Source organism: Symphalangus syndactylus, chromosome 3 (assembly GCF_028878055.3).
Source record: "Symphalangus syndactylus isolate Jambi chromosome 3, NHGRI_mSymSyn1-v2.1_pri, whole genome shotgun sequence".
Lineage (NCBI taxonomy): Eukaryota > Metazoa > Chordata > Mammalia > Primates > Hylobatidae > Symphalangus > Symphalangus syndactylus.
In genome coordinates this window covers 125,556,053-125,580,318 of record NC_072425.2, presented here as the reverse complement: position 1 = coordinate 125,580,318, position 24,266 = coordinate 125,556,053, and the positions used below count along the sequence as shown (strand labels likewise).

Here is a 24,266-nt window from a genome sequence, read left to right as displayed (position 1 = left end):
TGGTTATTTGCATAAAATCAATACAAATCTGTCCTTTTTATAACCAGGCTATGGTTGGTTACATAAACAAGGTCAAAAGAAAACAAACAAAAAAATCTCCTTCAGCAGGTGAACAAAAACTGTTGCATCCAGACAATGAAATGTTATTCAGTACTAAAAGGAAATGTACTATGAAGCCATGAAAAGACATGGAGGAACCTTAAATGCATACTACTAAGTGAAAGAAGCCAATATGAAAAGGCTAGGTACTGTATAATTCCAACTATAATGTATGACATTCTGGAAAGAAAACTATGGAGACAGTAAAAAGATCAGTAGTTGTCAGAGGTTCAGGGGAGGGGAGAGGAATAAATAGGCAGAGCACAGGATGTTTAGAGCAGTGAAAATGCCATGTGATATTAAAATGGTAGATATGCATCATTCCACATTTGTGCAAGCACACAGAATGGATACCACCAAGAATGAACCCTAGTGTAAACTATGGACTTTGGTGAAAAACATCAACGTAGGTTCATCGATTGTAGCAGATGTACTCTGGTGGGGGATGTTGATAATGGCAGAGACTGTGCACGTTTGGGGAATGGGGTATATGAGAACTCTATCTTCCTCTCAATTTTCCTGTGAACCTAAAACTGTTCTAAAAAGAGCCTTTTTATAAAAGTCAAAACAGGCAGTTGAATAAATTAGGGGAAGGAGCGAATTAGGTGCACATAATTAAGCAAACAATTTCATGCCCTCATTTTCCTAAAAACATAAAGCCAACAAGTAGCTCTTACTTGATTTCTTTCACAGGTACTTTCTTCTGAAGAAGCTGCTGCACCATAGCTTTTTCTGAGGGAAGCAAAATTAATAAAGCTTCACCATCCTCTTTGTACCTAAACAAAAAGAAACAAAATCTTTAACACATCAATGCAATCTGCATTTTACATTTTAACAGTGTGATGAATAGGTAAACATGGAAACCAGTTCATCTAACCATTAAATGTCAGAGACTGGCTTTTAATCTCTGATACCAGAAAACTAGGGCTCTGAACACCTCATATCATTTTCATCACTAGTTATCATTCCTAGTGACTTTAAGGCTGTTCCACAGAAGCTGATCTAAATTCTAAGAAAGAAATCAATTAAAGAGATTTTCTTAAATAGCTCTCTACCCATATAACAAGGAGACAATTTCTCACTCAAGCCACTAGAGGATCATAATAAAGTTAATCTTTAAATAGATACAGCAACCAATATATACTTTTTAAAAAAAAATCAATTCCTCTTCCTGGGGACTGTATTTATACCTTGGAAGTAAAATTGTTCTGAAGCATTAGTTATAAGAAATAGATCTGTTTGGCTGGGCGCGGTGGCTCATGCATGTAATTCCAGCACTTTGGGAGGCCAAGGCGGGTAGATAACCCGAGGTCAGGAGTTTGAGATCAGCGTGGCCAACGTGGTGAAACCCCATCTCTACTAAAAATGCAAAAATTAGCCGGGCGTGGTGGCGGGTGCCTGTAATCCCAGCTACTAGGGAAGCTGAGGTAGGAGAATTGCTTGAACCCAGGAGATGGAGGTTGCAGTGAGCTGAGATCATGCCACTGCACTCCAGCCTGGGCAACAGAGCAAGATTCTATCTCAAAAAATAAATAAATCAATCAATAAAAAGAAAGAAAGAAATAGATCTGTTAAAGTAGAACACTTGCCTCCAATCCATGTTACTTCTCTTCCCTCACCTAGTAAAATCTTATTTCATGCTGCATCTTCAGAAATTTGTACTGAGATGGGCCACAAGACATCCTGTAGTTACTAAGCTTCTTGTGCTACTTGCACACAGATTTTCCCAATACCTTAATGTCAGCCATTACATACAAGCAGTAAAACAGAGAACACAACTGGATACTTGGAGAAATATTTTAAATAAACAAAAGAAAAAATCTCAAAGCACTCTCACCAGGATTCATACTATAAAATGTGAGAAGCAAATTAACTTTTTACTGAGAAACTTTGTGGTGAGTGGGCATAAACTGTAAAGAACATAAAGAAACAGAAGATGAAAATCCCTGTCTCCAGTGATCTAATGTTCCTGTTAACTAGAAAAAACAAACATACAAGCGAAAGAGTCAAGAGAACAGTCACAAAACAGTAAATAAGTAGGTGCTAAAAGACAACCATGGGCAATAAACACCAACTCAGAAAGGAAAAGAGGCCACTCGGGGTTAGCCAGAGAAAAACAAAAATACATCACAGAATATGAAATGAAATTTCAGGTGGGCCTTGAAGATGGAAAAGAAATACAAGTTTAAAGCTGTCCCCCTAGGCAGTATTGGACTAAACCATCCATGCAGCCAGAAGTCATTAGCATCTAAAGGAGTGAAGAGAATAAGGTACTACAAAGGAGGAGAATGGCATGAACAAGGGAGTGGAAGCCAGAAAATACAAGGAAAATGTATGAAAGAGTGAATAAGAAAAAGAGAAATTCCACTGAAGCCAGGGTACACAAACAGCAGGAAAGATTGCTAGAAAGGTACATCAGAGCCTGCTTTTAGAGGCTCCCAGAATACAGAGACTGAATACCACCAATATGTAAGTAGAATTTTATCATCAAATGCTGGAAGGAAAAACTGGCTTTGACAAACTGAGAGGTGGCACTGCCTGGAGAAACCAACAACTAAACTGAGACCTAAACAATAATTAGGAATTAGTCTGACATTAGGGGAAGGGATATAGATGGGGTAGTCAAGTTTTCCATGGGATAAGGCACCCTTTGAGAGTCCAGTGGATACTTTCATCTTCTTCACACCTACTTGCTTTTCCTAGTCAACAGAGGGGACAGAGTGAGGCTGAACATACAATTTACTACTTTCACCAATTATCTGTTTTAGAACTGAAAGACTAGTACCAAATACCTTCCTCATAGTATTTTAACACAAAATAATATGACTCAAAGTTCTTCATCTTCATTCACTAAAAAAAATATGAATTTAAAGCAGACCCCTAAGCAGTATGGGACCAAACCATGTATGAAGGCAGCATTTACTAGTACATGAAGCAGTGAGGTGACACACTGAGCAGACAAGATAATGGAGAGATGTCGTAACTTCTGAAACTCCCAGACTCCACCAAAGAAAGATTACAGGTCCAAAAAGGGCAGGAATCAGTTAATGCTGACTCCTAAGCAGCACACTTCCAAAATGTCCTTGAGGCAACCAGACTCTTGAGGTTAAGCGAATTACCTTCAGAAGTAGAAAGGCTTATTCTGTTTGGAAACATTAGGAAGGAGGAGAACAGTGGACTGAGGGCTAGGCAACAGTCAATCCTTTTAATACTCTATATTCAAGTTCAGAGATGGCAAGATGAAATAAACAGGCCCACAAATCTACACAGGGCAAGAACTGTGGCAAAGAGGTAAGAGAACCTAGGAGACCAAAAAGGCATTCACTCAATGTTCTCTCATGTTCCAACTGACTCCTAGAAAGGAATAATAAGGCTAGTCACACCTCTGTCCATCTCATCTACTCATTCCCAGGGAGCACCTGGGAGGATGGGTCAGGACTAAAGTCACAAAGGGCCCATGATCAAACCTTTTAAAGCCACAGCTAACAGAATATATATAGATGGCTACACAAGTTTAAGACAAATAGCAACAGTGGAATTTTAGAAGAAAAAGACTCCCAATGGAAAATGGAAAATACCCAAAGTCAAATCCATAAGGCAAGCACCCATTGAAAAGATCATTGGCCATTTTACCTATTTTACATTATACACATCTTTTCCCTAAAACATAAACCACAAGTTATCTCCCACACGCTGATACCAAAAGTTTCCCAGGAAGCTTTTATTCTAGAATAAAAGCACTTTTTAAAAGAAGGCATAAGAACATTTCACTTTTTTAAAAAACGCTTGCAAGAATAAAGTCTATTTACCCATGAGCGAGCTTTTAGATTTCAAAAGCAATATTCAAGGCCCAAGGCTAAACATATAAGAAATAAATGTTCTTCAAAAGATCTAGACTTTAGGCCAAGTGCGGTGGCTCATGCCTGTAATCCCAGCACTCTGGGAGGCCGAGGCAGGTGGATAATGAGGTCAATAGATCGAGACCATCCTGGCCAACGTGGTGAAAACCCATCTCTACTAAAAATACAAAAATTAGCTGGGAGTGGTGGCACGTGCCTGTAGTCCCAGCTACCGGAGAGGCTGAGGCAGGAGAATTGTTTCCACCTGGGAGGCAGAGGTTGCAGTGAGCAGAGATCACGCCACTGCACTCCAGCCTGGAGACAGAGTGAGACTCCAACTCAAAAAAAAAAAAAAGATCTACACTTTAAAACTCTATTTAGACAGAATTGTTTTCAAAACATATTTATTTCAAATTGATAAATTGTATTTATCATGTACAACATGATGTCTCCAAACTTGGCCAGGCGCAGTGGCTCACACCTGTAACCCCAGCACTTTGGGATGCTAGGCGGGTGGATCACCTGAGGTCAGGAGTTTGAGAGCAGCCTGGCCAACATGGTAAAACCCCATCTCTACTAAAAGTACAAAAATTAGCCAAGTGTGGTGGCACACCCTGTAGTTCCAGCTACTCAGGAGGCTGAGACAAGAGAATCACTTGAAGCCGGGAGGCAGAGGTTGCAGTGAGCCGAGATCACGCCACTGCACTCCAGTCTGGGCGACAGAGTCACAAAGACTCAGTCACAAAAAAACAAAAAGAAGAAGAAGAAAGAAAAAACACCAGATTTAGAGTCAAAAGAACTGGGTTCTAGTCTAGTCTAGTTGTACAGCTGTTAGCTGTATAACTTTAGGTAAAATAAACCACTATTTACTACATTTTCTTATTTCTACATTATACAATTGACTGATTTATGTCCCTTTAGGATCTAAAACTCTACAACTCTGACTAGTGATATGCTAGTCACTGCTCACAATACAATAATCAAGAAGTGGAGAAAGGGAGACATTTGTTGGTTACACTCAACTATTGCACAGTCCTCTCTTTTTCCTGCCCTGTATCTCCTTCTATTCTCCCTATACCTCAGCCTTACCTGTGACAACCATCCCCAAGATTTCATGTCACTGGGGGAGAACAGTGCAGTCTGTTAGGCAGATGCAGAAAGACAGCCATAAGGGATCTGAGTCCAACTGTTCTGTTCCTCCTGCACAACATGGTACAAAGGAGAGCTTATTCCAGGAAAAAGGGTATCTCTGACTATAGAATGTCTGAAGATTCTATACTAGATTTAAAAAAGGAAAAAAGAACAGGTTTGGAAATATTCTGGGGAAAAGAAAGTCATCTGCACCTTAAGATCTCAAATAACAAACAGGTATACCATGTCAGGCCCAACAGTGACAAATGAAGTTCACCGTAAGTAATTAGAGAGAAACCAAGCTGCCTAATACATATTGCATGGAAAGCTTCTAGGACTGATTAAGAACAACAGTTTATGGGGTTCACAGAGAAAGGGTAGAAACCATTAAATTCTATCAACTTTGTCCCCTGAAAAGAATTTAAAAAAAAAAAAAAGGCTAAATTGTAACAGATTAAGAATAAAAAGAAACCGCAAATCAAAGTGGTACTGATACTACCTAAAATTATACTTCCAGGAAATAACAGAGTTAGATACAATTAACCCCATTTTACCAGAGAATAAACTGAGACTTAGAGAAGTTAAAGACTTGTCCAAGGGTACATGGTCATTAGGTGACAAAGTCAAATTCAAACCTAAAATTCCTGACTTTCTAAAGGCAGTGATGGAACAATTACAGGATGTCTATCTCTCATAGTCCAAAGAAAGAAAATGCACATAGTCTTAGTTCGTCTTCATGACCACAAATGTCAACAAATTTAAAGACATCTACCTTTCTTCTCCCAGTAACTGGTTCTCATGCATTCTAGAAGCCCTGCACGGGAGCTGCAGGGCTGCTCTATTAGATGTAATCCATTAGATGTAAACAGCTGGATCAGGGCACACTGGCAAGAATGAGTTCCAGAGTCAGAAAGACCTAAGCATAAATCCCAGGCCTGGTACTTACTAAACTGAGAAATCGTAGACATAATCTACCTCAAAGTCTCTGAGAAAGAGTTTCCTAATACGAGAACCTCTTTCATGAGTTGTTCTATGGGCTAAATGAGTTTATTCATACAAGTATTTATTGAGTTTGGGAAGCAAAAGGCTAAACCACAGTCCATTCATTCTCTGTGTGGTACAGGGGTGGGAGGTAGGGAAGAGGATGCCCTGTGCTCCCTCTACCCCAATAAAAGTGATATGGTCAAATCTCCTAGAAAATATATTAATGACAGATCTCTAGTGAAACAAACATGGTATTTGCTAGGTAAGAGTCCTCACCTATGAGAGGCTTTTAATAGGATGTACCATGGTTGTTCACAACTTATGGATTTGAAAGTATGTTTCTCTGGTGGGCTTTGTAATCGAGTATACAAATAGTCCATCTATGCAAGTGTCCATCTAAGCCACACATTATTTAGAGTCTTCTATGTTAACCTGGGCCAGAGTATGCCCTAATTTGGCAAGAAAATAACCAGGGAGCTATAGTGGAGATCCCACACCTCTTCCTGTTTCACGTCTACCTCAGGATTGCTTTTATCCTTGAAATCAATGGTAAAATTTGATGTTGGGTGTGGTAGGCAGCTTATAAAACAACTCCCAATAATCTGCACTTCCTGGTATTGACACCCTTGTGTAGTCCCTCTACAAGGAATAGAACTGACATGCAACCCCAGGATGTTACAGGAAAGATGGACTGTGACTTCCAAGTCTAGGTCATGAAAGACATTACTGCTTCATCTTTCTCTCCCTCAGCTGTCATTTGCCTTCTCTGATGAGGTCAGTTACCATGTTGTGGCTACCCTGTGAAGAAGACCACATGAAAAGGAACTGAGAGACGCCTCTGACCAACAGCCAAGGAGGAAATGAATCTGGAAACAACTATGTGAATAAATCTGAGAATGAATGCAACCCTAGCTGAACCTTAAAGTACCATCTGACACCTTCATTACAGCCTTGTGATAGACTGAGAGCCAGAGGACCCAGATGAACCACACTGGGTACCTGACCCACAGAAGCTATAAGATAAATGGTTATTGCGATAATAAATGGTTATTGCTTTAAGCCACCAAGCCATGGGTCAATTTGTTATACAACAATAAATAATTAACATATTAGGATAATTAACATATTAGGTAAGATCTGATTCATGAGTCTGAATCACTATCTCAAATGTCTACTACATGTCAGGTCCTGTTCTAAGTACTTAGGGTACATCAATATACTAGACAAACATCGCTGCCTTTATGGAACTTACAATCAAGGTGAAAAGCAATGTAAAAATATACTAAGTAAATAGTATATTTCAAGGTGATAAAGGACTTTGGAAAAAGCAATGTCGAGCAAGGTGAAAAGGAGTGGTTGGGGAGGGTGAGGAACACAGCCACGTGGATACTTGAGGAAAATGCATTCAGGAGAAAAGAGACAGCACCAGTATAAAGGCCCTATGGGCAAAAGCATGCCTGGAATGTACAAGAAACAGCAAGATCAGTATGGAGCATAGAGAACAAGGGGAGAATACTAGGAAACTTGGGGAAAAGGGATGAATAGTTTAGGCCCGGGGGGTCATTGGCTTTCACTCTCAGTGAAATGGTATGCCATCAGAGGAGTGATATAATCCAACTTACGTTTTAGAAGGAACACTCTGCCTGCTGTATTGACTAGACAGGAGAATAAAATGGGGGCACCCCTATTCCCAAGAGGTGCCTGGGAAATAGACTCCTAAGAAATATTCCCAAGGGTGCCTGGGAAATAGACTCCTAAGAAATATCAGCCCCCCTTATCTACTCCTACAGCCATACTGGCTATACTCTCCCCCAGCTCCTCACTGCTTCAAGATGCAAAATAAATTTGCTGTGACCTTTTATGCAACCTTTAAATCATAGATACCAACAAAGGCAGAAGGTCATGCAAAGAAGCATCAGCCGCTATCTACGAGGAGCACACTGCAGACCTTCACAAATGTAAGCTGAAGGAATGAAAGAAATCATTTTCACTAACAAAGACTGCTCCTATCTTATATCTAAGGTACACATGGTAAGCCTTGGAAAGTTAATGCTCATGAAAACTGTCTTTTTACTTTTATTATTTCAATTCACAAACCAATTAAAGACGCTATTAAAAAATTATCATAAGCTATTCCATAAAGTACCAGTATTCTCCCACAACCAGCCATGAACTCTTCACAAGTTATTACAGATTTTAACTAGTGGCCATCTTCCTCTTTTCTAAGATCTAAGCTGCTGCCAGTGAGTGTGCAATGCTAAAGTTTGGCCTCTGCTGCCCCCTAGTGGAATCACATTCTGCTCCTTATGTTACAAAATTTCTGAGCGCTACAAAATGTAGCCAGGCAAATAAGGCTAAATTAGAATATTGCTGAAATTATTTTATCTTCCACTATTCTGGGGAAAAAAAATAGTTATATATAAATGCCCATCTTCTACCCACAACCTTCCCCCACCCTCCCCAAATAAAAACATTTTTTAAAGTTGAGAATATCTGATGTATATTTTCCATTCCCAAATATTTTCTACTTTCAACCGGACATTTTTATAAAAACTGGAAGAGCTTGGTTTTGTACCAAAAGAACTATAAGCCCTAAAGAGAACTGCTTTTTAAAGTGGCAGAATGTATCACAGGATACAGCATTATAAAACTATATTCATATACCTGGCCTCACTTATCTCTAAAGGAGATCATTTTGTTAAAAGGGGTGTGATGGTTAAGGAAAATACACATAAATTTCTCAACTGCTATAGATCAAAAGGAATTTAGAAAGGTAAAATTAATTAATACAGAATTAGGTACTTCAAGGCAAAAGTACCCAAATCACTTTTTTAGCTAAAATATGGAAAGAAAGAAAAAAAGATTCCCCAAATCTTAGCTATTTTGCTAATGAATTTGTTTTCCTATATCAGTATATTATAGTTCAATTCCAAAAGCAAACACTATCTGGCAACCTGGTCTTAATTACAGCCAAATACACAGGATTTTAATTAGATTCAAATTTTAATTTAGCCTTATTCAATTCAATTATTCAGTCTCATGGCCCACAAAACTTTCTAATTATCTTTAAGCCCATTATTGGCAAGTTTTAAAGTGCCAGAAAAAAAAAAAAAAGCATTATATATGCTAAACCTTTCCACATACTATACATCTAAAATAGTCAAGTAAAAATATTTTAATTGGTTACAAAAGTTACAGGCTTGTGCTTTAAAAGTTAACGACCACATTAAAAATTACATTAAAACATTCTTTTCTGATTAGTATTCTCTCTCTTCAGACACAATAATGTGATGTTGTTCTAACTCCTCTTCATCTCCTCAGTCATTAAGACCCAATTTAATGTTCACCACGGCATGTTCAACTACATAAAATTTTCAACAACTTCTCTAGGAACCAAGAACCTTGAAATATTTCCCCCTCTAGAATCTTTTCCTGATTTATATTGACATGTCCAATAATCCTCATATAGGGAGAATTTTGCTGCTAAATGTATTCTATTTAGGAATTAGTCTGCCCTGTCCCCATCAATACCACTGGCACATCTAAAAAGAATGTAATACATATCAAAATAATCACATTAAAGAATACACTATATTAAAGATATCAAAAAGGAAAAGAAAAAATAAAAATAAAAAGTGCCTACACCCCTGGCCCAATGCACTTATGAGATACCATATCCAACCTTGCCTATCCAGAGGCCCACAGGAGCACAGAATGCAGATATGTGCACAGGTACATGTAAAAATTTACACAACTACACATTTACTGAGGAGAATTACACAGTGGAGAAGGTCATTCCACCAACCACCACTGATGACTTCCCAAAATACTCACTATGAATGACAATCAAAACAGGTACTCGCCAGGCACAGTGGCTCACGCCTGTAATCCCAACACTTTGGGAGGCTGAGACGGGCGGATCACTTGAGGTCAGGAGTCAAGACCAACCTGGCCAACATGGTGAAACCCCATCTCTACTAAAAATACAAAAATTAGGCAGGTGTGGTGGCATGTGCCTATAGTCCCAGCTACTTGGGAGGCTGAGGCAGGAGAATCGCTTGAACCCAGGAGGCGGAGGTTGCAGTGAGCTGAGATCGTGCCACTGCACTCCAGCCTGGGTGATAGAGCAACACTCTGTCTCAAAAAAAACAAAACAAAACAGAAACCATGTACTCAATACATTAAAGACCAATGAGGCACCATCTACCCCCTCATAAAAAATGGAGAACAGGCAACTATTCTACCCATGTCCCATTTTACTCAGTTCCAAGAAGAAAGAAAGTTCTAAAAACAAGTTTGTCTAAATGTACAGTATCATATACAAAACCTAATCCTAACTGCATTGCTTGTTTAAAACTACATCATTAATTGCAATTAAAAGACTTATTTTTGAACCCATTAATACATAAATCCTATTTTTAAATAGTCTTTCATTATTATACTGTTCTCTCCCTTCTTTCATGCTGGTCAAAAGAAGCACATTTAATATGAGTGCATTTTTATTACAAACCATGTTTAAAGATGGCCCACAGGATAAACATGAATAAATCAAAAAACAAAAAAAAAACACTTAAACACTCCAACATTCAAACATCTTATGAAAATTAAATAGAATTTTAAAAAGATCTATTTCTTGCTAGGCTATAAAAAGACATAAAAAACCTTCACTTCAGCTGAAACAAAAAGTGACCACATAAAAACAAAAACAAAAAAATTTTCTTCAAAGCTACCCAAAAAATATAAATGCATAGAAATCTAAAAGAACTAAACTCCAAGGGGACTTCCTAGGTAAGCAAGAGATACGGTACACTTTCATACTTGGGGCTACTTGCTGAAGTGGACACAGGGCAGGTGGTAAAGCAAGCCTGCCAAACAGGACAGTCTGTCCTCGGGCCTAAAGATCCTGACATCCCTGGGAAAGTTTTGAGAAGAGTTTGTGGCTTGAAATTGGAAGCAACCATTGGTCCAGTTAGACCAATCCTGGAATCCATATGATAAATACCCAATCGTCCAGTTTTAATGAGAAAGAAAACAGAACAAAAATGTTAAAACTGAAGAAATAGTCCACCTGTGGCTAACCATAATTAATCATAATCTAAAGATCATAATAAAGTGAATTCCAATTCTTAAACACTACAAACATCAGCAAGACAAATGTATATTGAAACTTTATTCATCTCTCTATTTTCTTAAGATCCATTTCTGGATGTGGAATTACTAAGACAAAAAGAAGAACTCCAAGGTTGTTAATAAGTATTACCATATGCTATCCAGAAAAATGTTAATCATTTACAATTCCACCAAGAATGTATACCTCCCAGCTTCACTGCAACAGCTCAATAGCAATGACAGATTGTGTAATCCTTTTTGATTCATTCAGATACCTTTCTATGCCACTTAATTCCAAATGACTGACTTTACTATTTTTTTTTTATTTGTTTTGTTTTGTTGTTTTTGAGACAGAGCATCACTCTGTCGCCCAGGCTGGAATGCCGTGGTGCGATCTCGGCTCACTGCGACCTCCGCCTCCCAGGTTCAAGTGATTCTCCTGCCTCAGCCTCCTGAGGAGCTGGGACTACAGGCGCGCACCACCACTCCTGGCTGATTTTTTTGTATTTTTAGTAGAGACAGGGTTTCACCATGTTGCTCAGGCTGGTCTTGAACTCCTGACCTCGTGATCCGCCCACCTCGGCCTCCTAAAGGTCTGGGATCACAGGCATGAGCCACCGTGCCCAGCCTACTACAATCTTTTCTAGACAGTTCCTCATACCTCTTGAGCAAACATAGGATACTTTTGGGAGGAAGTGGGGAGTATAGGAAGAAGGAGAGATAGGGAGTGGTCTTCAGCAATGTCTCTATTTCCCGAACTAGAAAGAAAGGAAAAAGAGATATTTATGATTCCAAATCACTTAGCCTCTTATTTGCCTATACTTTAGAAGGTAAGAGCACAAGATCTAGACTAGATAAGCCAGACTGCCTGGGATCAAATCCTCACTCCGTGGATCTTTGAACCAATTGTTTAACTGCTCAAAGATTCAGTTTCCTCATCTGAAAATAGGGATTTAATAATACAGTAAGTAGTCCTCCCTCTCTCTCTGTGGTTTCGCTGTGGTTTCAGTTACCCCCAGTCAACCAAGGCCCAAAAAATATTAAATATATTAAATGGAAAATTCCAGAAATAAACAATTCATAAGTTTTAAATTGCTCACCCTTCTGAGTAGCCTGATAAAATGTCACACCATCCCACTGTGTCCTGCCCACGATGTGAATCATCCCTTTGTCCAGCATATGCACGCTTAAGACCCCACCCGCTTGTTACTTAGCTGTCTCAGTTACTAGATTGAAAAAACATAGCATATGTTGGGTTTGGTACTGAGATTTCAGGCATCCACTGGAACTTTGGAACATAACCCCTGAGGATAAGTGAGGACTACTGCAGTCCTACACCTAACTGACAGGTCATTAGGATTCAATGAGATGACTTTCGGTGAGCAGTTTTGCTGAAAAGTAAAGTACAAGAAAGTTTAAACAAACTAAAATAAGATTTTTATGGATTTTTTGCAGCACTAATCAAGTCTTAGCCATAATGATTTACAGTAGATGTCAACTCATACCACAAAATGCCAAACCAGCACTCACTTACCTGAATTCCTTTCTTTGTTAATATGCAGTTGGGAAAGCATGCTTTGTTATTTAGATAGCAGCAAAAGAAAAGAAATTAGTGAGTACACCTACCTGGCAGTTCTACCTGCTCTGTGAATATATGTGTTGGCATCCTCAGGACAATCAAACTGAAGAACCCAATTCACGGCTGGGAAATCTACAGAGAAGGGATGCGAAGTTAAGAAACTTGGTGCAAGAATCTGCCCTGCTGCACTATTTTTATCTTAAAATATTGCTTGCCAGGACTTTTCATCACATCAAACTGATGGATATCATCTATGAACTCTATTAAAAATAAAATTAATTGCATGAACCAAGAGATAGTAAACATTTCTCTTGACAAAATGAACTAAAATTAATGACTGTTTGAATATGAAGATTACTTCGTATCTGACACGGAAGAGACAGATTGCTTTGTGTCGGACAAACAGTGAAATACCTTAATATTTAATAACCTGAAAGCACCACTTCTAATGGGGACATGGACAAAGCTGGAAACCATCATTCTCAGCAAACTAACAAGAAGAGAAACCCAAACACTGCATGTTCTCACTCATAAGTGGGAGTTGAAGAATGGACACAGGGAGAGGAACATCACACACTGGTGCCTGTCTGGAGGTGGGGGACTAGGGGAGGGATAGCATTAGGAGAAATACCTAATGTAGATGACGGGTTGATGGATGCAGCAAACCACCATGGCACATGTATACCTACCTATGTAACAAACCTGCACATTCTGTACATGTACCCCAGAACTTAAAGTATAATAAAAAATAAAGTAAAATAAAAACTAGTCAGGCATGGTGGTGCATGCCTGTAGTCCCAGCTGCTGGGGAAGCTGAGGTGGGAGTATCACTTGAGCCTGGTAGATCGAGGCTGCAGTGAGCTATGATCATGCTACTGTACTCCAGCCTAAACTAACAAACATGGCATCTGAGATATGCTTTAGAGTACTCCAAGAGGGACAGGAGGAGGATTATGAAAAAGATAATTGTTAAAGCTGGGCATATGAGGGTAGATTAAACATATTCAGCTTTTGCGTATGCTTCAGATTTGCTGTATATACCTGATGCTAAATGACGAGTTAATGGGTGCAGCACACCAACATGGCACATATATACATATGTAACAAACCTGCACGTTGTGCACATGCCTAAAACTTAAAGTATAATAATAAAATTTTTTAAAAAAAAGAAAAAAACAAAAAAATACAATAAAATTAAGTGAAGGATTCAAATTATCACCTATTTATTCTCACCCTTTGTTCCTATGTCTAGTTTTCCTCTCTAGTTACGTCCATCCCCATCCCATTCCCACAAAGCCAGGAGTTGTATAATCAACAAAGTAGCTTCTTGAAAATAAATTTAAATACGTTAAATGTAGTTATTTATCAGATAAAAATTAGAATGATGAAAACATGGACTTCACTGATTTTTCTTGTTAAATGAGTTCAGTATCGATAAACAAGTTTCCAATTTTCAAAGAAATGGGAATTGTTTTCCTATCTTTAAACTTTTAACCCCCCTTTGATTTTGTAGGTTCCTCAGGATTCTATGGCGTGATTATCATGAAATAGTAAAAAAGATGCAAATACTATGGAAATTTTCACTGATACATCCTTAACGTTAGTCAACTGCTACCAATTTACTGCTTACTTTTCTCTTACAAAATAAGTAAAGAAACCCAAGTATTTAGGCCGGGCGCGGTGGCTCACGCTTGTAATCCCAGCACTTTGGGAGGCCGAGGCGGGCGGATCATGAGGTCAGGAGATCGAGACCACGGTGAAACCCTGTCTCTACTAAAAATACAAAAAATTAGCCGGGCGTGGTGGCGGGCACCCGTAGTCCCAGCTACTCGGAGAGGCTGAGGCAGGAGAATGGCATGAACCCGGGAGGCGGAGCTTGCAGTGAGCAGAGATCGCGCCACTGCACTCCAGCCTGGGTGAGAGAGCGAGACTCCGTCTCAAAAAAAAAAAAAAAAAAAAAAAAAAAAGAAACCCAAGTATTTGAGTCTATCAGATTTCCCAAAATATACTTTATGAGCAAATTACATTTCCCATGATCACAGAAATTTCATGATAGGAAGTTTTCTTACCCAGCCCCCTGGCTGCAATATCAGTAGCAAAGAGTACTGCAGCTCTCTTACGGACAAACTCATTATAGACTTCCATTCTTCTCATTTGCTGCTGTCGACCATGGAGGGCAAGGATAGAAACACCAGGACGCAGCCGGCAAAACACTCGGTACAGATATTGGACCTGGGGCATTAACAGAAGAATAAGTTTGCTTATGGCAGATGGCAGCAATAAGGCTTAGAAGATGGACAGCAAAAATGTATTAAGCAGCACGAATTTTACCAATTAAAAAAATGTTTAAATATAGAGCAGAGAAAGAGAAATGTAGTTCAGAGTTGCGGTCTTCAAAGGTTTTTGCTCACATATTTCCTTTGATTTAAAAAAAAAAAATGCTCTTCTTGTATTTTTGTGTTGGTATCTGAAATCTTTCAAAATTTCAATCGTAGCAAAGAATATAATTTCTGGTAAATACTGATGTTTTAAAATAAACACTTTTCTCTTATCAACGTATCCCACAGAGTCTCAACAGCAGAGCAATGTGATAGCCAATTCCAACCAAGTAAAAAAAGTGAAGAAACTTCTCTTAAATCGTAAGCAATTTAATTTCCTTCCCTCCTTTAATTCACATTTCTATTTCCTAACGTCACAGAATTGCATCTTAAGTTTGAAGCTTGAAAGCCTTTTATTGATCAGGTTATCATAACTCATTTTCTACAAAAGAAAAAACTTATTTTAATTTCCTGTGGCCATAGGCTGACTGAACTTTCCTCTCAGACTCAGCAATTATTAAAATAATTAGTAATACAGAACTGATCAAACCAAGAAATATATTGGGATTTGATTTAAAAAACTGTTAGACATAAATAAAAACTTGTAAATATATCTCAATGTGTGAGACTATATAGAGTTGTTTTGGTTCTCTTTTTGTACCCATAAATGGATACCATGGATTGCTAGACTGAAAAGAGTTCAGCATTATTTTATTTTCTCTAACATGGGGGTTAAAATCTGTTCACATAAATAAAACAAACTCAAAGGAAGTTTAATTCTGAGCTCCTATAAAATAGGCCAAAACTCATAATGGATTATTCCAAATAATTTTTGGTGATCCATTTGCTCAATTAAAGAGAAAGACTCCATTAAAGTCTCTTTTCAATTTTGCTGAAAGTAAATGGGAAACCAAGTGAACTGCTTGTTACCCAATCACTAGCCATGCACTTTCTCAAATGCAATTTGCTACTGCCAGGGAGGTTCTGATTCTGGGACAATATATCAGGCAAGGATTAGAGATAGCTGGACTTAAGCCTTTCTTTTGTAAAGATGTAAAAACAGCTTCTCCAATAAAACATCAAATGGCAGATGATGCTGGTGCAGCAGAAAGGTCTACAGGACAAAGAATGGGAAACCACCGAGGCTTCGGCGGAGGCTTCAGGAATAGCACCTGCAACCAAGGCCACTGAGGCAAAGCCAAGGAGTGGATGCCAGTCACAAAGCTGTGCTGCCTGGTCAAGGACATGAAGACCAAGTCCCTAGAGGAGATCTATCTCTTCTCCTGCCCGTCAAGGAGTCTGAGGTCATTGACATTTTCCTGGGGGCTCTCTCAAGAATGAGGTTTCAAAGATTACACGGCGGAAAAGCGGCCCACACTGGCCAACGCACTGGGTTCAAGGCATGTTGCCATTGGGGACTACAATGGCCACACTGGTATGGGTATCAGGTGCTCCAAGGAGGTAGCCACTGCCATTCGAGGGGCCATTATCCTGGCCAAGCTCTCCATTGTCCTTGTGCCAAGAGGCTACTGGGGGAACAAGATGGGCAAGCTCACCAGCCCTTGCAGGTTGACAGACCCTCTCTGTGCTGGTGAGACTTATCCCCACCTCAGGAAGCACTGGCATCATTTCGGCCCCATGCCCAAGAAGCTGCTGCTGATGGTGGGTATTGACAATTGCTATACCTCAAACAGGGGCTGCATTGCCACCCTGGTTAACTACGTCAAGGCCACCTTTGATGCCATCTCCTACTCTAAAGAGTAGAAACTTTAAACAGAACTTTAAATAGAACTTTCAGAATCATTTCCTAGTACCTAGACACAAAAACCAACTAACTCTTCTTTAGGAGATGAGAAGTTTATTGTTTTGTTGTTGGTTACTGCTCAGGATACACTTCCAAGTTGCCTTGAGGAATGCTCCCAGGAAATGCGAAGCTTTGAAAATCTAAAATAGGTCCTTGAAAAACTGAAGTTTTTTTTTTTTTTTTTTAAGACAGGGTGTCGCCATCTTGCCCAGGCTGGTCTTGAACTTCTAGACTCAAGCAGTCCTCCCACCTCAGCCTCTTAAAGTGCTGAGATTACAGGCGTGAGCCACCGCACCAAGGCTAAAGTCATTCTTTACATGGTAAAATAAGGTTCAGTAGACAACAGCATCAGATCACCACTTAACTTCCCATAAGCTAGAGAGAAACTCGTGTACATATTTATCATGGGAAGTTATTGCAAAAGCTGTAAATCTAGAATTGATCTACTACATTCCCTATAAGTCATCGGGAATCTGAAATATAGTACAGGAGAAGAGGCACAAGCACGCACACATGCACAAAGACCGTAGTCCCTTCTCCTTAAGAGAGGAGACAAAGTTCTCTTAGACATCTCTGAAATCCTTATTCTTTATTCCTAGGCACAGGGCTATTGTTCAAGAAGTGTTTATTAACTAAGATATAAACAAAACACTTCAGAAGGTTAGTGGAGGGAACAACTGATTTTTAAAAAAGGGAGTGTCAGAAAGGGACTTTCAGGTATAACATTTGAACTTAGCCTCAAATTAAGTATTTCCCCAGATTTAGGTGAAGGGAGGCAGGGAGGGCATTCCAGACAGATCAGCATAAACAAAGATATACGGCATGGAAATAAATGGTATATTCATTCTCATATTCTTGGAGGGTAAGGGAGGTATCAGATTATAAAGATCTCTACTTAGCTTGGCTAACAATTACTCATTCTACTAATATTTATTGAGGACTACATTTCCAGTATTGTTAGCATTTAACATAATACCTAAGAAAAGACACAGTTTCTGCCTTTGTGGAGTTGAAAGTCTCAACCACGGATTCCTTTACAATAAGGACACTAAAGATCCCTTACCACGCCTAGCACTGTACTTCTCGTACAATATAATAATTTGTCTAATTGATTTGCCATTTCAAAAGGGACATTCAACATACATTCAGAAAGCAAAATAAACAGCCAATACCTCTTTGCAACTGGAAAAAAATACAATGCTCTTCTTCTTCAGATGGCTTCTCAAAAAGGAATACAGCACACTTATTTTTTGCTGCAGCTCACAGAATATGTAGTTCTGTTCCAAAGTGGCAGGGGTGCTTGCGGAATTAAGGAAAAGAAAAACATTAGAACATGTCATGTAGGTAACTGAAATCCAGACCAAAAAGGAAACAAGTTTTAATAGTGGCACATCTCTCAAGCAAATTTCCTACACACATACACTAAAAAAAGAATTTTTCTCTATTGTCCCTTAGGAAATGAATTCAACACATTACTTTAAAACACATGCAAAACCCCTTGTAAATCAATGTCAAACAAAGGACGACAAGAACAGTGATTACCTATAAAAATGCAGCGTCATGGATTAACTAAGAAGAGGTGTAAGAGAACTTGCTGGGCTGATTAGTATTCCACATCTCATTAGGGCTTTAGATTACTGAGATATACACATTCATCAAAGTCAAATGTATACTTAAAATTTTCATATTTCATTGTACACAAATTTTATACCAAAAGAAAAAAATCTGTACAAATATTAAACTCTCAGTAATATGTGTGCTAAAGTATTTAGAGAGAATACAGATATCTGCAATTTACCCTGAAATCCATCAAAAATAAAATGGGTTAACATAGAGTTAGAAAGGATGGATGAAAGCAAGTAAATGGATGCTACCATTAGGTAGTATCTAGGTGTTTGCTGTAAGGTATTGATTGTAAAGTCTTTCAATTCACCACGTTTGAAATTTCATTATAAAATGTTGGAGAAAAATATACATGCATTTACTCTGTGAACTAATAAACCTACTTTATTCCAACATTACTCTGGTTTTAAACACACACACATATATACACACACAAAAATACATGGCATTATTTATAAAGCAAAAAATGATGAAAGTCAACCCAAATGTCCATCAGTAGGGACTTGCAGTATGAACAATTACACAGCCACATAAATTAATTATAATGCAACTGTAAAAAAGGAATGAAGAATCTATCCATATACTGCTGTGGAGTGATGTCTAAGATACACTGTTAAGGAAAGAGGCAAGTGGCAGAATAGTACAGACAGTTTGGTACCATTTATCAGGGGGCTATACATTATATATGCATATACATGCCCACCCATGTGTGTCTGTGTTTACAGTGAAAGAAAAAAGGAGGGGGGACAGACAAACCAAAAACTACAAGTCAATTGGTTTTAGACATGACAAAGTTATTATCCATAAAGGGAAGAATTGATAAGCTGGACTTCATTAAAATTAAATGTTTCTGATCTGTGAAACACACTATCAAAAGAATTGGAAGATAAGCCACGGAATGGGAGAAAAATATTTGCAAAAAACATCTGATAAAGGACTCTTCTCCAAAATATACAAAGAACTCTTAAAATTCAACAATAAGAACAGAAACACCCAATTTTAAAAGGAGGAAGGAGGCCAAAGATCTTAACGGACACCTCTCCCAAGAGGATATGTAGATAAAAAATAACCATATGAAAAGATACTACACCAGCCTGGGCAACATGGTGAAACCCCATCTCTATAAAAAAATACAAAAGTTAGCTGGGCATGGTGGCATGTGCCTATTGTCCCAGCTACCTGGGAGGCTGAAGCAGGAGCGTCAATTCAGCCCAAGGAGCTCGAGGCTGCAGTGAACCATGATCATGCTACACTGTACTCTAGCCTGGCTGACAGAGTAAGACCTTGTCTCAAAAAAAAAAAAAAAAAAAAAAATTTAAAGATGATCCACATATGTCAACAGGCAAAAGTTAATTAAAATAACGATATGTCACTTCACACTTATTAGATGGCCAAAATCCAGAACAGTGAAAACACCAAACGCTGGCAAGGATGTGGAGCCACAGCAATTGTCCTTCATTGCTGGTGGAAATGCAAAATGATACTGCCATTTTGGAAGACAGTATAGCAGTCTCTTAAAACCAAACATACTTGAGGCCGGGCACAGTGGCTCACACCTGTAATCCCAGCACTTTGGGAGGCTGAGGCGGGTGGATCACGAGGTCAGGAGATCGAGACCATCCTGGCGAACACGGTGAGACCCCATCTCTACTAAAAGTACAAAAAACGTAGCCGGGCGTGGTTGTGGGCGCCTGTAGCACCAGCTACTCGGGAGGCTGAGGCAGGAAAATGGCATGAACCCGAGGGGTGGAGCTTGCAGTGAGGGGAGATCATGCCACTGCACTCCAGCCTGGGTGACAGAGCAAGACTCCGTCTCAAAAAAACATACTTTTACTACCTGGCCCAACTATCATGTTCCTTGGTATTTACCGAAAAGAGTTGAAAACATATGTCCACACAAAGATCTGCAAAAGGATGTTTATTGCAGCTTTATTCATAATTGCCAAAACTTGAAGGCAATCAAGATGTCCTTCAGTAAGTGAATGGATAAATAAATTGTGGTACATCCAGACAATGGAATATTATTCAGTGCTAAAACCAAATGAGCTATCATATCACTCCATGAAAAGACATGGAGGAACCTTAAATGCATAATATTAAGTGAAAGCAATCAAAACGAAAAGGCTACCATACTGTATGGTTCCAACTATACAACATTCTGAAAAGATGACACTATGGAGACAGTAAAAAGATCAGCAGCTGTCAGGGGAGATGAATAAATGAATAGGCAGAACACAGAGGATTTTCAGGGCAGTGAATATACTGTGAAATACTATAACAGTAGATATATGTTATTATAAATTTGTCCAAATCAATGGGATGTACCACACCAAAAGTGAACCCTAAAATAACAGACTCTGGGTGATAAGGATGCAAAAACATAGGTTCCTCCATCGTAGCAAATGCACCACCATTCTAGCAAGAGTGTTGATAATGGCAGAGGCTGCATGGGGACAGCAGGTATACGGCAAATCTCTGTACCTTCCTTTCAATTTTGAGGTTAACCTAAAACTGCTCTAAAAACACAGTCTTTAAATAAGAAATAGGCCATATCTATAGGGAATTATGGGAAACAGAATGAAGTTTTACAAAAGAGTAAAATGAAAACAATAAGCCCAAATATATATCAAGTTGATGACTTAATGACAAAGGAATTATTTCAAAGGAAATGCCTTTGAAGGAATTTGATTCCTACATCTTTACTGGGATGTCTAAGGAAAAAAAGAGAAATGCAAAGGAATCTTAAACTTTTATAAGTAATCATATTGTCAGTAATAATATTGGTATTATCCTGAAACTATTTTAGATATAATGACAGATGAAACAAAAGTCTTTAGGAATGAATGTCTGGCAGAAGAGAAAAGAGATACATATTTTTTAAATGAGGCTTAATAAAAACCTTGTAATTCTAAATTCGGTTTGTAATTATCAGCATGAACTCTTTTAAAAAGGCCTGTCCACTGTAAAGCTTAACACAATGACCATGCCCATTAGCACTTAGACTATGGTCTTTATATACCAGATCCTGCTAGAAGCATTTTATAAGAACTGGAAATATATAAGATAAACTTAGAACACCAGAAAGCAAGGAGTCCACCAAAGATTACTAAAATGTATCTGAAGAATCAAGAGAATAACTTGAACCATCTACTAGCGAAGTTTGGGATGACACAAGATGAATATTAAATATAAAAATTTCTATTGATTCAAGGACATAAAAAGATGTTTAATCTATGAGTTAAATACCATTAATTCATCATTAATTATCATTAAATCTGAGTTCATTTTTAGTACACACAACCCTCATCCCCCACCAAAAAACAAACACTGCTAACCTTCAGAAAATACTAGGGAACCAACTCATTGGTGTTAAAGCATACATTCTAATATTCTGGCTTTCCTGTAAGAACTGTACCTCAGAATAACATAGTTCATGTGAAAGCGGTTTGATATGAAAGTATTTAAACTAATGAAGAAATAACAGAATTAAAATATCACAATTTTGCAAACCCTGATGAAATAATGGAGCTAGGCAATAATTTCTATCAGCTGCTAAAATTACAGGGCTAAGAAGCTGCTTGTATCAGATTAACCCTTTGGCCTAGAATAGCAACTATAAAAGCAGGAATAAATACAAAACAAAACAAAAACACTGACAGCATCTGAGAGCTACCAAGGCAGGTAGGACTTGAGGTGCTAAAGGAGAAAACGGAAATGCCCTGAGCCAAGCCCTCTGTTAACAACCTCACTTTTCTCCCCAGAAGCATTTGCTGATTGCAAGACAGGAGAGAAACAAGGTAGCAGCCTTAAGCCTAAACACGTCAGTCCCAAGTCCCAGAGAGAAGGAAAACTGAATCTAAAATTTTTCATACAATTTACCGTTGAGGAGCATGCCAACCCCTAAACAGAGCACACATAAGGCAAAATGAGGAAACACAAGCAAAAACCAACCAACTGGGAAGCTACAGAACTGAGCAGAAATTCTGGCAGGATCACAATGCTATGAGGTTCACAATTTGCCAAGACAGAGGGGCCCTGGTAGATACCTCAGTCTTTTGGTTGAGACCCTGAGAAAGGCTATGCCCCATCTGTGAAGATTATACCCCAAGTCTCAGGACAAACCAGAAATAGGATAACCCCAGAGTCTAATTGCCAGGCCAGACCAGATCAAGACAACCTGACCTTAAGACATTAGCTGGCCAGAAAAAAAGAAAAATTACCTTCAAAGGAACAAGAGAACTGTCAGATGACTTTAACAGAAATAATGGAACTTAGAGTACAACAAAGATGTCTTTGAAGAGGAAAAAAAAACTGCCAAGATAGGCTTCAAAAAAAAAACGAAGATGAAATAAAGAGGTTTTCAGAAAGGTCAAAACGCTGTTTCACTAACAAGTACGCACTAAAAAGGAAATTATCTGAGCAAAAGAAAAATTCTCAGCGTGACAATACAAGAAGAAGAATTGCATAAGTCTAAATACTGACGTTGCAAACAGTGATAACAGTGGCTTATGGGGCTTAAGATACATGTTGAATTAAAATACTTAACAACGAAGACATAAAGGTAGGAAGAAGTAAAGGGGCCCAAATAATAATTAAATTAACTGTCAAAAGCAATTATCATACCAGATTAAAAATATGCTACTCACAAAGACAGATCTAAAAACATAGGGTGTAAACAATGTACAAAGTACAAGGATGGGAAAGGATTCACCATGCAAATGCTAACTAAAAGAAAGTCGCTATAGGTAGACTAATATCAAACTAGACTTAAAGTTGGCTAGGCACAATGGCTCAGGCCTGTAATCCCAGCACTGTGGGAGGCCGAGGTGGGTGGATCACCCGAGGTTAGGAGTTCAAGACTAGCCTGGCCAAACTGGTGAAACCCCGTCTCTACTCAAAATACAAAAATTAGGTGGGCATGGTGGTGGGCACCTGTAATCCCAGCTGCTTGGGAAGCTGAGGCAGTAAAATTGCTTGAACCCGGGAGGCAGAGGCTGCAGTGACCCGAGATCACACCATTGCACTCCAGCCTGGGCAACAGAGCAAGACTCCATCTCAAAAAAAAACTAGACTTTAAGGCAAAAAAGAATTAGTAAAGATAAAAAGAAACATTTTATAAAATAAAAAAACACCAGGAGTAGGGAAGTGTTTTGCTACTCCTATTACAAATAAATAATTAATTTATCTAAAGGGCTCCTCCAAGCCAATAAGGCAAAAAAAAAAATCCAAAAAAGACAGACTGTCCACAGAAAATAAGCACTACATACAAAAAAGAAGCATTTCATAATGATTAATGTTTCAAATTGACAATGCAATTCTAAATTTGTATATACCTAATAACATAAGCTCATGACATATCTCATATTTGAAATTTTTCATAATCCACCATAGAATTCAACTTGTCACTGAAAAGCAGCAAATTGCTATGGCCCAAAGGCATATTCTCTCAAAAATAAAATCATTAGAAATATCAGTTGTCTATATGTAACAACATAATGAAAGCACTAGTATACTTTTTCTAAGTATGCTCTGACTTACAACTTCAGAAAGATCTAATTTTTCTTTAGTTGTTGTGTCCTTCACAATTTGAGAATAGATACTCTCTAAGACCTTAAAATATTCTTGATTATTATCTCTCCTGGTGTATGAACCACATTGATAAGCTACTAAAAGAGAAAAGCTAACATTGACATTAGATGAAATTCCTAAGAGCATCTGCTTTTTTATGTTTCCTATAAATTTGGAATATTAGAATACTGCAGCCATTATCATATAACCTG

The 24,266-nt window shown here is 38.4% G+C and overlaps 1 protein-coding gene across 1 annotated transcript in view; it reads right to left on the bottom strand.

The window, feature by feature from the left end:
• DDX10 (DEAD-box helicase 10) overlaps positions 1–24,266 on the bottom strand; it is a 298,002-nt gene that overhangs the window by 257,374 nt on the left and 16,362 nt on the right. Inside the window, exons 7-10 of the mRNA XM_055273017.2 lie at positions 18,036–18,162; positions 14,811–14,973; positions 12,789–12,873; positions 777–875 (exon numbers count right to left, since the gene is read on the bottom strand). Of these exons, the coding sequence (XP_055128992.1) occupies positions 777–875; positions 12,789–12,873; positions 14,811–14,973; positions 18,036–18,162 (474 nt within the window). The remainder of the gene's footprint in view (positions 1–776; positions 876–12,788; positions 12,874–14,810; positions 14,974–18,035; positions 18,163–24,266) is intronic.